Genomic DNA, 15944 nt, shown 5'->3' with positions numbered 1-15944 from the left:
TAATTTTATTCTATACGGACATTAATCCTAAATGTTACGACTTAACTGTTCAATACAAGTTTCTCTTATTTTCTAAAGCAGTAAGTTATTCGGGCTTTTATTTTTTATTGTCTATTAAATGTTGAAAAATACAAGATATTAGCTTCGTTAAAAAACTATTCGAAACTAGTTTTGCTTTTCAAATATGCGTTTGAGCACATTTTATTAGCATTATTAGTGGGTTAGTAGACATTTTAATATTTACTTGATACAAGAGATCTGCGAAAATAGGTACATAATATATGTATTTGCATATGTTTATTTACAAAAAATCGTTAAAACGAAAATATTTTTAATCTTTTAAAACTTTCTAAAACTCTTTTTTTTAAATTAATTTTGCAGTTTTTTTACTCAAGAAAAAACATTCAAACATTTTCGGAAAATTTGTCCAATAGGTCATGTTAACTAGCAAACAATGTCCCGTTTCATATAGATGTGTACTTACTCGTAAATAGCATAAAGCAGAGCTTAGTAAGGAATTTAACCCTAGGGTTGCAGAAATTGATAGGAACATGATATGTGTTGTCGAATTTCCAAAATGTATTCTCAAAGATGTTTCCAAACATTTTCATCGGGAAAAGATCCATATTAACAAGCGAGAAATATCAGTTTTAATGTTCTAAGGTATGTACTTACTTGTCAATATCGTAAAGTAGAACTTGGTAGGAAATGTGACGGAAGGAAGTGTGCAGAAATTGATAGGAACGTGAAAATGGTGATGTCATGAATATTTAAGAACAAAAAATCGTCAAAACCAGACAATATTTGACAAATTTAGGCCAAGGTTACTAGGATCACGGTAAAACTAACAAAACAGGCTAGCAGAAGTTGTCCTGTTAGCAATTCACCTGTTCTATGATAATACATAACAGTTTTTATGTTAAAAATCCCATGAATAAAAAATTATTCTCACAAAAAACATGCCTTCCTACTTACGAGTATTTCCACTTACGCCATCTACTCTACTTAACGAGGTTATTTTTTTGTTCTTTTTTATTTGTAGTTCTATGCATTATTACTTTTAAAAAAAAACAATTAAATAAACAATTTTCATATTAATCGAAATTCCTACATTTCTTGAGGAGCATCAGTGTGTAGTGTATTCATTCATACATTCTTTAACCATGAAGTATTTTCTTACGTATGAATTATTTATATGACTAGATCCAAATGTGTACAAATAATTTAATTACCGCGGATATTTTTTTATTTATGTACGTACATTATTTAAAGACCCATATTTTTTACTACTATACTGAAGAATTATAAAATAATAATGATTGGATTTGATCGTAGTGCGTTAGTGATCCTAGGTGATCTAATTCCTTCTACGTTATTTTTTTTTAACATTATAAATGTGTCATTCGTACGTATAAAGTTTATGGTATCTATGAAAATACTAGGTTGCGAAGGCCTTTAGGCCTAGTATTCGTTAAATAACAACTCAATTTTCTTTAAACCTAGGTAACATTTGACATAATTGTTTTTTATTTTTTTAAATCATCGTTTTTGTATTGAAAAAATGGGCGTTTCTTTGAAATAAATATGTAGTTTTGAAAAGAACAGTTATTGCAAGGTATTGAGTTAATTTTTGATAAAAGACACAATTCAAAAAAACATAAACAAAAATCTAATATGTATTTTAAAAAAAGGGGCATGACCTGACGTCCGGCTCTATACATTGCTGGAAGTGGAACTGAGTTTTATTCTTGCGAGTATGCCCTTGATAGAAAATTTTATTCATTTTTCCTACATCACGTAATTACAATAACATCGAATTTCAAATTATTAATATTTTTAACGCTATCCATGTTTTGTTTGCTTGCGATATTATACCAAAACCGTATCTTGATCCATTTGCCTCGTTTCGTGTTTGCTCACACAACACGTCTTTGCTTTCATCCATCTTGTTTGTTTGCTACTTTGCTGATGTGCAAACTACTCCGACAGTTCAAGCATCTCCTCGCCTCTCACCCCGTGTTCCATGTATAAAACATACTCCGGCATGCAATCAGTTTAGGGTTGCCAACATCCCGAGGAGTTAGAAAATACCACTCCTCAAAAGTTTGCGCAATAAAAAAACACATTAAAAAAATGAATCCCATCTTAATGTGTAAAAAACATAAAGGAATGAAATGTCATCTTTGTAAAGTCTGATTAATCGGAAAACCTTTGTATTTTACATTACTTTGTATTAGAAAAAAAAAGTGAAATATATGTTTACATTACCTACATCAATGGACCAATTGTACATATACACATACATACACATATAATTTTATGTGTATGTTTTTCACGCTGTACCATACATCTTCAAAAATCTGGGGCTATATTCTCGTATTTACTTAATATTGTTCTTCTTGGTTAATAGTAAACTGAAAAACTCATTTACATACTCATTTGGCTTCTCAAAGCATTCAAAATATTCTAATTAAGGGAATACTAATTTATGTTGTTTCTAGTTTATTTTTAATTTTTTAACATTTGGGATTTTGCATGTTAAATTATTCAATACATTGTTCTAATGACAGCATTTAATAAAATAAAATACAATAACTGTTGCTTTTGACTTGGACAATTCGTGTCATTCCAAAATTTCAATGATGAACACCAGACGAAAAGGTTGAAAAAAGGATCGCCTCTCTCAAGAAAAAGACCGTATTCCTGTTACAAACATAATTTAAGCTGAAATGTCCAGTTATTTCTGTTCATTGCGTGAAAGCTGGAAGCTCTCAGTGGAACTCATTAAAGTGAACATTTTGTAAACACTATATTTAATTAAAGGTTGGTTTAAAAATACGCGGGGATTTATGTCCTCTTTTATCTCGAAAAGATTTTCATTTGCGCTATGTTAAAACTTGATGACTCTTAACACTTTTCACTCCAGCTGTTTTTAATACCTGTTTTTTTTATACGATGTGAAGAATAACATTATTTGCTTTAAGAAAAACAAAGTCGATAAAATAAAATAATTATCTTGTTATTTTCTTTTTTTTTTAAGAAAATAGTTTTTATAGATTATAAGTATTTTTTAAACGAAAGGGATTGGTTGTAGATCTTTTTTTATGATGGACAACGTCACCTAGGCTAGCATCATATTTTCTTACCACAGCATCCATAATTCTTTGATCTTTCTCTAGATGTCTTTATAGGAAGATCCATGGGGATTGCCTGGTTCAGAATTTTATCAGGTTCTTTTCGTCCTATGTGCCTATACCATCTCAATTGCTTTTCTCTTTCTTACTATTAATATCTGTTACACCCAGGCTTCCACGAATGCGTGAAATTTTTATTTTTTTTATAAGAGACAATTTTTTTCGCTCTCACTGCAGGAGATAATTCTTCGTGCGTGATTAAATCAACAATAAAAAATAATTTTGTTCATTGTAACTGCAGACAGTTGGTAGAATTCCATTAAAAAAATTTGGTTAATATATCCAAAATTAAACAAGGTCATTGGATTGAATTCTACTTTTATTTACATATTTGTAATAATGAAAATATGTAACGCGTTTCTTATTACTGATGTCGATTTTGATATACTTATGACATTGTTGAAAGAAGTGAGCGATATGTAAATAAAAGTAGAATTCAGTCCAATAACCTTGTTTTTTTTTATATATTACCCAAAAACATAAAATTTTGTACCGGGCTTCAGAGTGTTAGAGCCTACTCGAGTCGTTGCAGTCACGACTGACCCCGTGTGTTTACTTTGACCTTGTTGCACTGTTTGTCTGAAGATAATACCGGCTACACTATCCCCTATTCACTGCTAACGGCCAGTACTAACGGCCAGTACTATCGGCCAGTGCAGGTGGGTTCGGCAGTCTGGAACCCAGCTCCAATATGGATCAGCAGTTCCACCGTTTCCACTTTATTGTCGCCATCGTGGTTTTATTTTTATCCCACTCAATTTTTTAAATACGTTTCGATTCCTTTTTTCACGCTCCAGCAATTGAAATAACTTGCTACAATAATTATAATGTTGATGACTATGTAACTGTGCGACTCGACGGCCCATAAAAGGATTATCATACTTTTTATTGAGTTCGTTTCGTTATGTGTCGAATCCAATGAAAGTCTAGGCTCTTTAAAAATCATTCAATGAATTTTGTGTGAGATTGTTAAATTATAAACTTTTTTGAAAAGTTGGTATAAGGTTCCAGATTCACCCCTATAGTAATTAATTAAATTTACGTACACAAATTCATTTCTATAAAAAAATATGTAAAATCATACTTAAAACCCTCACCATAACTTACATGTCATTATTATTATAATACACTACTTAAATTCATTTACGTTAAATTCATTTTGTCAGAAAAATTATATCAAAACCATAGTTTTCAACCCCTGCCTTCTCGTGTATATACCTAACATAGAATTTCGTCTAGCCTTCCACCAGTCTAATGATGTCGGTAACGACAAAACCCGGTCACTGGTCAAACAAAATAAATGTGGAAAAAAACTTTATAGTCGTTATTTTATTATAAAATTTGGTATAAGTTTTAGTAATTTTTGGAGACGATCACTACTAGATTTACCCTTAGTTAGTTATCGTACGCGAGTTTTCAGCCTGCGTTTACCGCTATCGTTTTCCTCTTTCAGAATTCCGAAAACGAAAACTACGTACCAACCACAAGGTCATTTCTTCTGAGCGGAACATATTCCGAATTGGTAACTTTATCACAAAAAAAGCTTGAAAGAACACCCATTTTAATATATTATTTCGTCTTTTTACCAAGTAGCTTTTCGGCCTGCAGTGGCTCGATGTGGCTCTACATACATTTCTTCTAAACCAAGCTTTATTATATTTGTATTATACTTTTATATATTGTTTATACTTTTATGGATGTAGTAAGAAAAGTTTACGGAATCGTGAAAATACGTATTTTAAAAAGTAGGTAGAAGAAAGTCATGATGTGCTTTGATTATTCTACTTTTTTTAGATAGTCAACTTACATTGAATATTGACACCAAACCGACCTGTAAAAGTGATCGACCAACGCAGCGTGGAAATAATGATGGCCGCTGTTAGTGCCGCCAGTGCTGGAGGTGCTAGGTATTACTGTCTAGGAGAGATAGCTATTAGGAGATCAGAGGTAATTAGGAGACCGCAGCCGCACCACAATCTCCACGCCACGGCCCTTTCTTTGTCTCTTCCTAGACTAATGCTCGACACGTTACATTGTACATCAAGTATTTTTATATCTATCTTGTTAGAGATTTGGGTATTTTTTTTACACGGACTGTCACTTCGCTCTTCTCAAGAGGTTACCATACTATCACATTTTTCTTCAACCTTACTTCATCCACTGCTGGATACACATTGACATTCCTCAAAGTCTCTTATACTTTCTGATTCTATCCTGATCTTGCTCTGTTCCTCATGTTATCTCTCCATCTTTTATGTTGTAGTTTCACTGATATTGTGATTCTGTGTTCTCCATGACATTCCTGCTTTCATCATCTACAGTTTTTAGAATTATCTCTCTTTGCGAAAGATGCCATCACCAATGAGATATTTCTTTTTATTCTAATCGCTCATCAACACCGTTTTTGTGCTTGAAAATTACAATTTATTTACACTTTATGTTTATCTCTCCACTTTTAGAGAGATAGGCAACGTTAGAGAGTTGCCAATCAAACCATTTTAGCTTGGTTGTTTAGAAAAAAAAACCTTTTTAGCAGCAACCATTTGAAAGTATCCAGCTCTCAGTTGGATTAACACATGTAACTGCCATTGTTTAGAAATTAGTGAAGTAAATAGAATTCTCCTTCTGACCGTATGTGAGAATTCTTTACAATTTTCTAACTAAGACACACCCGAATGTTATTTCATTTTATATACTTCTTATTTGAGGACTAAGCGGACTTCCATATTCCCTTTGTTTAAAGGGACGCTTCGTCAGTAAGTTTATCGTTTTTATATGCGAGTGTATAAAATTAAATATTTTACGTTGGCGCAGTTCAATACGTCGAGCTTTAGTATTTCTTATTCTAGTATAATGTTTAATATCCGTGTCGGGTAATGGCAGAGATGGAAATGCGTAAATCCGAGTTTTTGTTCCTTCACGGATTCCAACAAACAAGGTTTTTTGGATTTGTCTGCTGTTTTCCGTGTTTATGTTTTTATTTTGTCAACTTTTACTCCACAACACTAATCTTACCTAATCATAAACCTGCACATCCAAGATTCCTTTGCTCCCTCATTCCTTGTCTGCAAAAATATACAGAGACTCTAGACCACTGCACCTGATATAGTCTAGTCTTTATAGTTAGTTGTTTAGTTAGTTAACATATTTAGACAAGGTAACTAATCTGTGTTTCTAAATCTCCTTATCAATGCAACAGTAGGCGGTACCAGCACTCCGTTATGAACCGCCTGTTTGGCTTCCATAGATATATTTTTATTTGCAATTACTCGGTTCAAAGCACCATTTATTCTATTCTCTGCATTTAAATACATTTTAAACCTATTTTTATAGATTAAAAATAAATTAACGGGTTTAACGGACACCCCTCCCCCAATTAGACCGTTATATCGAGGTTTAACTGTACTAAAATTTTAAAAATTTGTATATAACAACTAATAATAAATTTTTAATAAAGGAAATGATTACAACAGTATGCGATAATTATACCTCTGTTCCACATATTGAGTATGTTATAATAAAAATAAAAAATTTGGATGATTTATATGGGGCCATTTTCGTAAAATACTACCTAAAGGACGCTTACCATAGTAAAGAAATAAATGATTCCCTTAGGAGTGTAATAACTTCACTGCCTCCATACACTTAATTTATCTTTATTTATTTGTGTACATGAATCCTTCACTATACCCATAGGTGACAATCAAAGTTTTTTTTTTACCTGGTCAATTTTATTACTAGGTACTAATCATACCGCAGTTGTATCGATTTTTAATAAAAAAAATTACATATTCGTGTAAATTTAGGCAAATTTATTTTAAGAAGCAATTTCGTAGAGATATTTATTTTTAAAGATATTTCGATGTTTTTGCCCAGTTACTACTGACATCTAGCGGTCGACGAAGAAAGTTTGACGTCTCGAAAGTCGTTTTCTTTATTTTGTCATTGTTAGCATATCGCTCACTCCTTTCAAGAACGTCATAAATCAAAAATCGAAAATTTTCAGTTGTGCATGTTTTCGAAATGCCCAGAAAATATTCTATATCCCAGCAAAAGAGGCATATTTTGAACTAAATATTTACCCGCTACAGAGCGGAAAGTGTTGTTTTTGTATTTTGAAGTAAAGGTATTGTTTAATTATTTTTTTAAATATACTAAATATTTTTCAAATGGAGAAAAAACCTTCAGGTTTCACCTGAAAAGATCTGTTACACAGTAAAAAGTTCAATAAGTGGCTTTTTTATTTTTAATAGATTGTAATATATATTTTTAAACTTTAAAAACGTTCTCCTGAAAAATCAAGTTTTTTGATTTATGACGTTCTTGAAAGGAGTGAGCGATATTTGCGTTCGCCTCTATAGTAGTGCTTAGGTCATTTAGCTAATTTTAATGGGTCCCAAGTTCATTACCCAGGGTATTAAAAAAACATTTACTCTAAATATTTATTTAATTACCCTGGATAAGTACCAGGACCACAGGAATAATGTCCTTGGCTTGACATTATTTTATAGACGGACCTCATCTTTTGCACATTTAAAAAATAAATCTTTTTTGGCAATAATGTTTTTTTTCGTGCAAATGCGTATGAACCGGGGGGTTCGTGCTGTGAAAACTGTTTTGTACGTACTGAATTATAACATATAGAACTCAATAAACAATACTTGAAATAAGAGTGAATATGTGAATATAGAGACTCGTGGGTTGAAATAAGAGTGAATAATGAAACGTTGATGGAAACAACTATGGCTAAAAATGATGGCTGATTTCATAAATTCTGATGAAACTCCAGAAACCATCACACATAAAATAGTTCACCTAATAAATAAATACAAATTTTAAAGTACAATTTTGGTATTTTTTTATTTTTTTATTTTTTTACATCCCTCTACTTTCGATCATTTAACTCTCGCACACATTTTCAGGAACCAATCATGTGCGAAAGTTGAGGTCCGCCTGTATCAAGATAATAATGTTTCGATATGACGCAATGCCCTATACACCACAAGGGATAAAATAAATTGTGTAGAGTAGTGAATATGGAAGATTTCGGGTAAATATTTAAGTAATAATAAGATAATGCTTCTCTGCGTGTCATGTCAGGTCCCCCTGAAGTTGACTATCACTTGAGATATATTGTTTGTGTCTTGGGCAGCTCTAAACAGCGCTTCGACTTCTGATCCCCGTCCAATCTCATATAGTCCAGAACCAGGAAATCTGTATTCTGCCCACACCTCTTCAACCTTCTATTTTGCCTTTTAAGATAAGGTGCAATAGCTCACACTTTTCTCCTCCAAGCACATGCCCCAGATAGGACACCTTTTGGACACCGATATCAGTCAGCAAATGTCTTCCTACTATGTATTACTCTTTAGAGTACATTCACATTGCTGACCATATCGGTCCATGGAATGCGTAGCATTCTACGATGTAGTCACATTTTGAATGCCTCTAACCGGTTCATAGAACTGATCTTGAGGGTCCTCGATTTGACTCTATATAGAAGTACTATATATATTTAAGTTTGAGAGCATACATATTTATAAAAACAAATAAAACAAATATTATATTATAGAAAACATTTATTATCAAATTCTACACTCCATAACATGACATACATAGTGTTGTTTTGCTAACACGTGTTAAAAATTGTACATATAAACAACTTCTCCACTCTACGCTCCTGATTTTTCTATATAAAATGGTTCTATAATTAGAAGCGCTATGTTGCCTCTTAAAAGCAATACTATCGCTTTAAACGAGAAAGATTTAAATCTAATTTCTACAGGAAGCTCGCTACTTAGGAGTATTTTTAAATATTTTCTTTAATCGTAAAAGATTAGACTTATTTGTATTAGGTTCTTACATCTTGATAAATAATTTACATTATAATATAGTCTTTTCAAACATTAAAAGTATTTTCGGTCTTCTTCGTTGTACTTTTGGATAAAACTAAAAAATATTATCAAGAATAATTAAACACCTAATAAGGATTCGATTGTTACAAAAAGTTTTGAAATAATTTTGTAAAAAATTAAAACAATTTTAATTAGTAAAGCTTGGAAAGGAAGTTTTTTTCATCGATGTAACTTAATTTTTGTTGGAAAATACATAATTTTTTATATAAACTTTTAAACAATGTAACTTGGAAGATCTTCTACACACACACACATGGACACATGCATAAAATCAAAAAAAATATTTAAATATTTTAACCTATATTTGTATGACTGTAATAAATAGATTTCTTAATTCTATTTTTTACATAAATATAAACATATTATTTACGTTATTAGAAAACGGAAACCTAAAATACATTTATGTTTAAAATACATTTTTCGATAAAACATCCTTAAAGCTTTTTTTACACATTTAATAAAAGTAGATGTCACGTTTTCTAACGCAGTTTAAGAAATAAATATAATATAATAGTACCAAAAATTAATTATAAGTTTGGGTGGGAATAACTTTTGGCAAATTATTGAACTATCATTTGATATGATTAGTTTGTGCTTTCGACAGATGAACAGAAATCTCCCAATTTAATGAGATGAACAGGAAACAGATCTTGGTCAAGTAGAATCTAAAAGTGAAGATGATTTTTTGCTTATAACAAAGTTGTGCTACAATATCTTGCGAGATGTTTGTATAAATTAACTTGTTTGCCTGTTTAAGATAAATCAATAAGAGATTCTTTGTGATTGCAGGTGAAAGTTTACTTTAGTTATGAAAATTGAATTGTGTTTTTATATATTCTGTTCCTTCATCAATGGCACCCAAATACACAAATTAAGAAAAATACTTATTCGAGGTATGTTGTTTAACATGGCAACTACGGATAATACAAAAAATAAATTAAACAAAGAAATATAAACAAACTTTGTAGTAATAAAAACATAAATTATTTCATAAAAATATATCTTCACATGCTGGAATGACGTGCAAGTATCAGAATTAAAAACAAAAAATATATAAATTAAATAGGTACAATATTTTTGCTCTTCAGTCTGTTGGCACATCTTTCGTAGTTCTTTTTAATGTCACTGAAAACACACACGGCTGATGATAAAATTAACTGATAATATGTACACTTTTATTTCTCGGGATTCCATAGCCGTTTCAACATTACCAGTGCGTTAAATGCATAAAATACTTTTACAATTTCAAGTAATAGGGTATTGTCACTTTTGAAAAATATCTATTTTGACATATTGCGTGTTACAAGATAATATTTTCAATGATTTGCGCTTTTACAACATTCAAAAGAATCTTCAACTTAAATTAAAAAAAAATAATTAAAAGAATCTTTTAATTAAAAAAAAAGGAGCTAAGATATCGTCAGGTCTGTAAGCGACGGGCTCTATGCTGAAACCTTTTGCGTTAGTTTACACAGATTGTCACTATTGTGCAGCATATATATTTTTATAAATAAACTGTCAGTATCTTGGTAACTAATTAACAGAGTTTATAAGAACAGTGCCAATAAGTCTAGTTATAGTTCAACTACAATACAAAAAAATCTGATTTTGCTTATCATATGGCACGTGTATTATGAATAGCTAAATCAGGTAATAAACTATTTCATCTCGTTTATTATTAAAAATAATGATTTTACTAAAATGACATTATTGTCAATATTATTAATCTTTCAAACCAAACCTCTCACAAAACCTGTGACAAAATGGTATGCTCCATCATTTAAGCTGACTATTGAATGTGCACGCATTTTACAGATTACTTCTAAGCTTATAATTTCTTTTAAATATGTGATTATACCCTATCCATTGTTGCGCGATTGACATTTATGTTCTTTTTTAATTTGGCTACTTTCTCGTTTCTTTCTTCTTCTTCTTGATTCACTTTTCTCGTAGTGGCGGTTCTGGGGGCGGCATGGTTGGCATGCAGTAGCCCGAGTAGGTCCTGATGGCCTCCTCCGTGTAGGTCCGTCCTGGCAGCACTCCGGCGGACGTGTGACGTCTGGGGCACACGTGCGCCCGCGGGCACTGGCACAAGGCGCTGGTGTTGACTTCGTCGATAGCTTCTTGACGCTTTCGAACTGTGAACAGGCGGCATGGCTCCTTGCGTGAGCAGCGAAGCCTCTGTAAAAAGTGAAAAAAATATATTACAAAATGTACCAATTTTAATAACAGCTATATCTTTTATTTATTTACTTATTTATTATTATTAAATACAAAATTACAGATTGAGTTACAAGTTGAATTACAGACTGAACCCTCACTGAGTTTTCCCGTGCCGAGGTCACATTATCAATCATGCTTAGCGATTTCAGTAATTTTGATATTAGTTAATTTTACATATCTTTTTTGTTTATACACTCATTGAAAATAAAAATAAAATAAAATTGAGAAATTGCCTTGTTTGTAAAAGGATAACTCCAATCAACATGTACTCCCCTACCGTCGATATTTCCAACTATAAGCCGAGATTCAAACCATTTAAATATGTATACTCACGCTTTGCGGCGAGCACGCGAAGGTATACTGGTAGCCGAAATGGCCGCTAGATGTCTCGTACGACTGCTTCTTGAGCAGGTAGGTGACGGAGTTCTTGGGGCAATGGCAATGCACGATCTGCTCGGTGGCGTTGGCGTCGGGGCTCGAGATGAGCGTCCACGTGGGGTCCCTGAAGTAGCGGCACTTGGGCAGCTTCTTCACCGGCTCGCACATCTTGTAGTGGCGCGTCTTGTCCACGAGCGTGTGCCCGTCGTCCGACGACAGATTGCTGCGAAAAAACGAGAACTCGATCATTATTATGGAGCGGATGTTGTATAATCTTAATCGGATAAAATGTAACGTAATAATGACCGGTTTCCTAACACATGCGCAGTAATGAGACAATAATTTTTAGAACGCAGTTTAAATCGTTTTTTTCTCCGTCGTGTCCGCTCACGCAATAAAACAACGTTCTCCAGACTCCAGCGCTCCGGAGGTTCATATAATAATGCCTTCCTTTATACGACAGAATTAAAAACGAAGATGTTAGAAAAGAATATAAGGCTGAACTAGGGATAATTGAAAAGATCAAGAAGAGTTCTTTAAGGTGGTATGCACACGTGGAGCGAAGGGATAATGAGAGAATGACTAAGAAAGTATATTTGGTGAATGTGAGCGGGAGAACAGAACGAAGGCGGACGAAAAAAACTTGGCACGATCACATCAATCAGAACCTAAAATCTGGTCGTGTCAAAAGTGCGTAATCGTAAGGCATGTATGACTAGATGTATCGATGTGAAGGAAGCTAGGAGTGTATGTCAGGACACTATAAGCAGCCAAAGATCATCTCAGAACTAAGACTTTTTTAAAGACAATCGTGATTCTTTTCTACAGTTCCATGTGTGATGAATGGTGTCTTCATCTACAGAAATATAGATACTACTATATGGTCTTAAATACTACTGACTACTACTGGTCACCTAGCGACTACTATAAGGTCTTAAATTCATGAATACAGAGATAACTAGCTTGATGTTTACCTTTTGCAAACATGGTGACCAGCGCAGCGACACTGTCTCTCGACCCAAGGCAAGTTCTCGTCGTACAGGTCCACCTTATTGCAGACAGCGTGCGGACTGCATATGGGGAGGTCTTCTTCGGAATTCTGGAAATAAAGAAAATTAAATTTTAAAAAAGTACGCACTCTCGCTAGTGACTTTTTAAAAACACTATAGAAACCTTTTCCTCGTAATATTTGGATGAATTTTTAATTTGAAACATTGAAAATCTGTAAATTATTATAAAAACTGGTCTATCACACGTCGAATGTTAAAATGCTCAACCATGTTATCAGTTTACAAACTTTATACATTTCTTTTAATGTTTCATATTTATATCATATGTTATCAGTGGCGTGACGCGAGTTTTTAATCAAGGTAGGATTTAATCTTTTTTACAATAATTTTTAATATTTTTCTTCTAAAGCAAGGAAGACACTGTCTATATGCTTATATGAAACGCACGCCACTGAAAATATATATTACTCGAAGCCATGAATGAACAGATCAAAAATTATTTGATACTTTAGTCGGATTTTTCGATTCGATCCAATATTTGTATTTCGTTTAATTTTCATCTCAATAAAATTTAGTAAATCGAGTCGTCAGTATTTTAGTATGTAAAAATAAAATCAATATTAAGAATTCCTGTCAAGGTTTATTCGCACATTATTTGCAGTTTCCAATATGTGCAATTTTGCATTTATCACTAAACAATAGCATCATGTTTATTTAAAATTATCATAACTGCAATATTGGTGAACATAATGAAAACTAACAGAAAATGCATTCTTAGCTCTTTTTTATTTTCATTCGTTCATCGATTTTTTTATTTTTAGCATGCGAATTATTATTTTTTAACTTAACTTAACAAAATTGCTTTTCCTACTTAATTTGAGAGTTTTAATATATTATTTATATTGAACGTCATTCACTTTATCCTTAGATGTGGTAATGACCCGATACCTTGTGGTTTTAAAAGCAAGCCTTATTTTCATATGTGTACATAATATTGCAGCGATCAACTTACTCTTAACCAAATTGTGCTAAGTAAATTTGTATTTTATTGCAAATCACAGTTAAATTTCGATATTCGTAAACAATTCGTAAATTATTTTTTTTCTAGTCATTTCTACTTTACAATTTAAAAATTAATTACGCTGTTCTTTCCAATAGACTAAGGCTCTTGTGTTTGGAAAGGGACTTACACTTTATAATATTTAAAAAATGAATAATATTTAAAAAAATGTAATTATTATTACAACATACAATTGATTTTTTTAGCTTTTTACACCTGAACTCAGTCTGACGATGTTGGTTATCAATCATCAAGAAACCCGGTCGCTAGTCTAATAAGATAAGAGGTTACTAAAAACGGTATTTTATTTATTACAATTGATCGGTTGTGTTAGTTAACTTATTGATCCGCGCGCGAGTTTATTTAAATTTTATCTTATGCGTGGCCAAAGGCTGCAGCATTAATTTAAGATTATTTTATCGGCGTAATATTCGGTCTTTAGGGCCGTATCTCGGGAGATAAGTTTAACGCTCCATTGGGCCAGAAGGAGCTGAAACCGCGAGATTGTGGCCGGCGAACACCGACCACTAGCGGCTGTGGTGACATGTACCGACTACCAACTACTATTACTAGTCATCTGATACCGAGCATCTCAGATTCACTCTTTCCTCCCGTCTTATTTCTCAACTTTTCCTCCCAAAGACGTGCTAACATCACTGACACTTCTCGTTTCGAAACTTGCTAAAAAATCCCTTCGAATGAAAAATTAAGCTAAGAATACCACCAGATAGGTAAATAAATATATATTGGTAAATCTACCAAAACTTCATAAAATAATATACATGATTTAGAAGAAAAAAACCTTTACATTGGAGCGAACCTTGGAGTGTCCTTGGTTATTTCAAAATATACGTTTTTTCAGGATGAAGGGAATATTTAATTTGAGCAGATGTACTGAATAATAAACTATGTATCTTTAAATAACTGACGTTTGCGGTGTTTTGTCGGGGATGGGTAAAATATATATTTTTTTGATTAAGCAAAGTCTGATGTTATTTTTTGATAAATTTTCCGAAAATAGGTAATAATTTTTCGTGAGAAATATCGAAGTTTTTTTTTGCTGCAAGCATATTGGATTTTAAGATAAAGATATTGAACTATACTGACTTGGATACTTTATTGATCAATAATTACTTTACCCGCACGATTTTATCAATATGTTCAATATAGCTATTTGTCCTAAAGTGTTTGTTTACGAACTTTATCCTAAGAACATAATATAAGTAATACTCATCATATCTCGCTGTTTGTCTTTGTTTCAACAACTTACCTAGACTTAGAAATGAAAAGGTGTTAGCATTGACCTAATACATTCAGCGTTTATAAGTCGCGTTGAAAAACCACGGTTATTACTTGAATTTCTCATGACATGACATCTTTGCGTTTCTCTATATTCTATACTAATCTCACATTCACGAAATGAGTAGACACTAATCTCCAATATAGGAGAACACGGGGTAAATTGAAACGACATTTCTAAGGTAGCATATTTTCTCAAATGTATTTTTTTATAAAGGGCTCCTCACTTTCCATACTTATAATTAAAGAATTTAATATGGTTGTTGACGAACAACGTTAAATCATTCAATATCTAATTTGGTAAATACTACTATTTGCTGCGTTTGATAATCTTGTGAAATGCATCGAAACACATGTCACAATAGATTCTAATAAATAATAGTACGTAAAGAGAAATATAAAATTTATAGACATTTTCACAAAGTGATTGCCGAATCAGCTAATGAAAAAATGTATTCATTGCCATATTGTATCAATGTACCCTTCTTTTCGCTTTTTTAATTATGATAAATATTGTCATGATTTATTAAAGCTTTCTAGCTTCACTAAGTATTGTTACCCCATTATTTTGCGGCAGTTGGGGTAGGATCTTTTGTGGTGAAATTACTTTTATTGCTATCGTTGATGATAATGGCAATATCATTACGATGCGCAAATTTATCATAGATACTAGGGCATGCGGATTAATGTGCCCCGATGTACCTCGTCTTCCCCAGTCAAGTTAACATTACTAATTACTAATTACATATCTCGTAACGGATGGATTTCCTCCCAACCGACACTAGTAAGTGGAAGAAGCTGCCTAAAAAACGAGTCAAAGAAACATTCTTACTTCATTCATTCGCAGTGATTTCCTTTAACAGTA

General features: G+C 32.4%; 2 protein-coding genes across 2 annotated transcripts in view; one reads left to right on the top strand and one right to left on the bottom strand.

Annotated features, from left to right (window-relative positions):
• Positions 1 to 15944, top strand: part of LOC148310109 (elongation factor-like GTPase 1) — a 237607-nt gene that overhangs the window by 134140 nt on the left and 87523 nt on the right. The window lies entirely within an intron of this gene.
• The window catches only part of aos (protein argos), a 46505-nt gene continuing 41586 nt past the window's right edge, over positions 11026 to 15944 (bottom strand). Inside the window, exons 2-4 of the mRNA XM_088258905.1 lie at positions 12685 to 12809; positions 11666 to 11933; positions 11026 to 11290 (exon numbers count right to left, since the gene is read on the bottom strand). Coding sequence (XP_088115031.1) covers positions 11048 to 11290; positions 11666 to 11933; positions 12685 to 12809 — 636 coding nt within the window. The 3' untranslated portion in view covers positions 11026 to 11047. The remainder of the gene's footprint in view (positions 11291 to 11665; positions 11934 to 12684; positions 12810 to 15944) is intronic.

Source organism: Brachycentrus maculatus, unplaced genomic scaffold (genome assembly GCF_059751285.1).
Source record: "Brachycentrus maculatus isolate JH-2025_06_01 unplaced genomic scaffold, ASM5975128v1 h1tg000105l, whole genome shotgun sequence".
NCBI lineage: Eukaryota > Metazoa > Arthropoda > Insecta > Trichoptera > Brachycentridae > Brachycentrus > Brachycentrus maculatus.
This window is presented reverse-complemented; position numbering and strand designations above follow the sequence as displayed.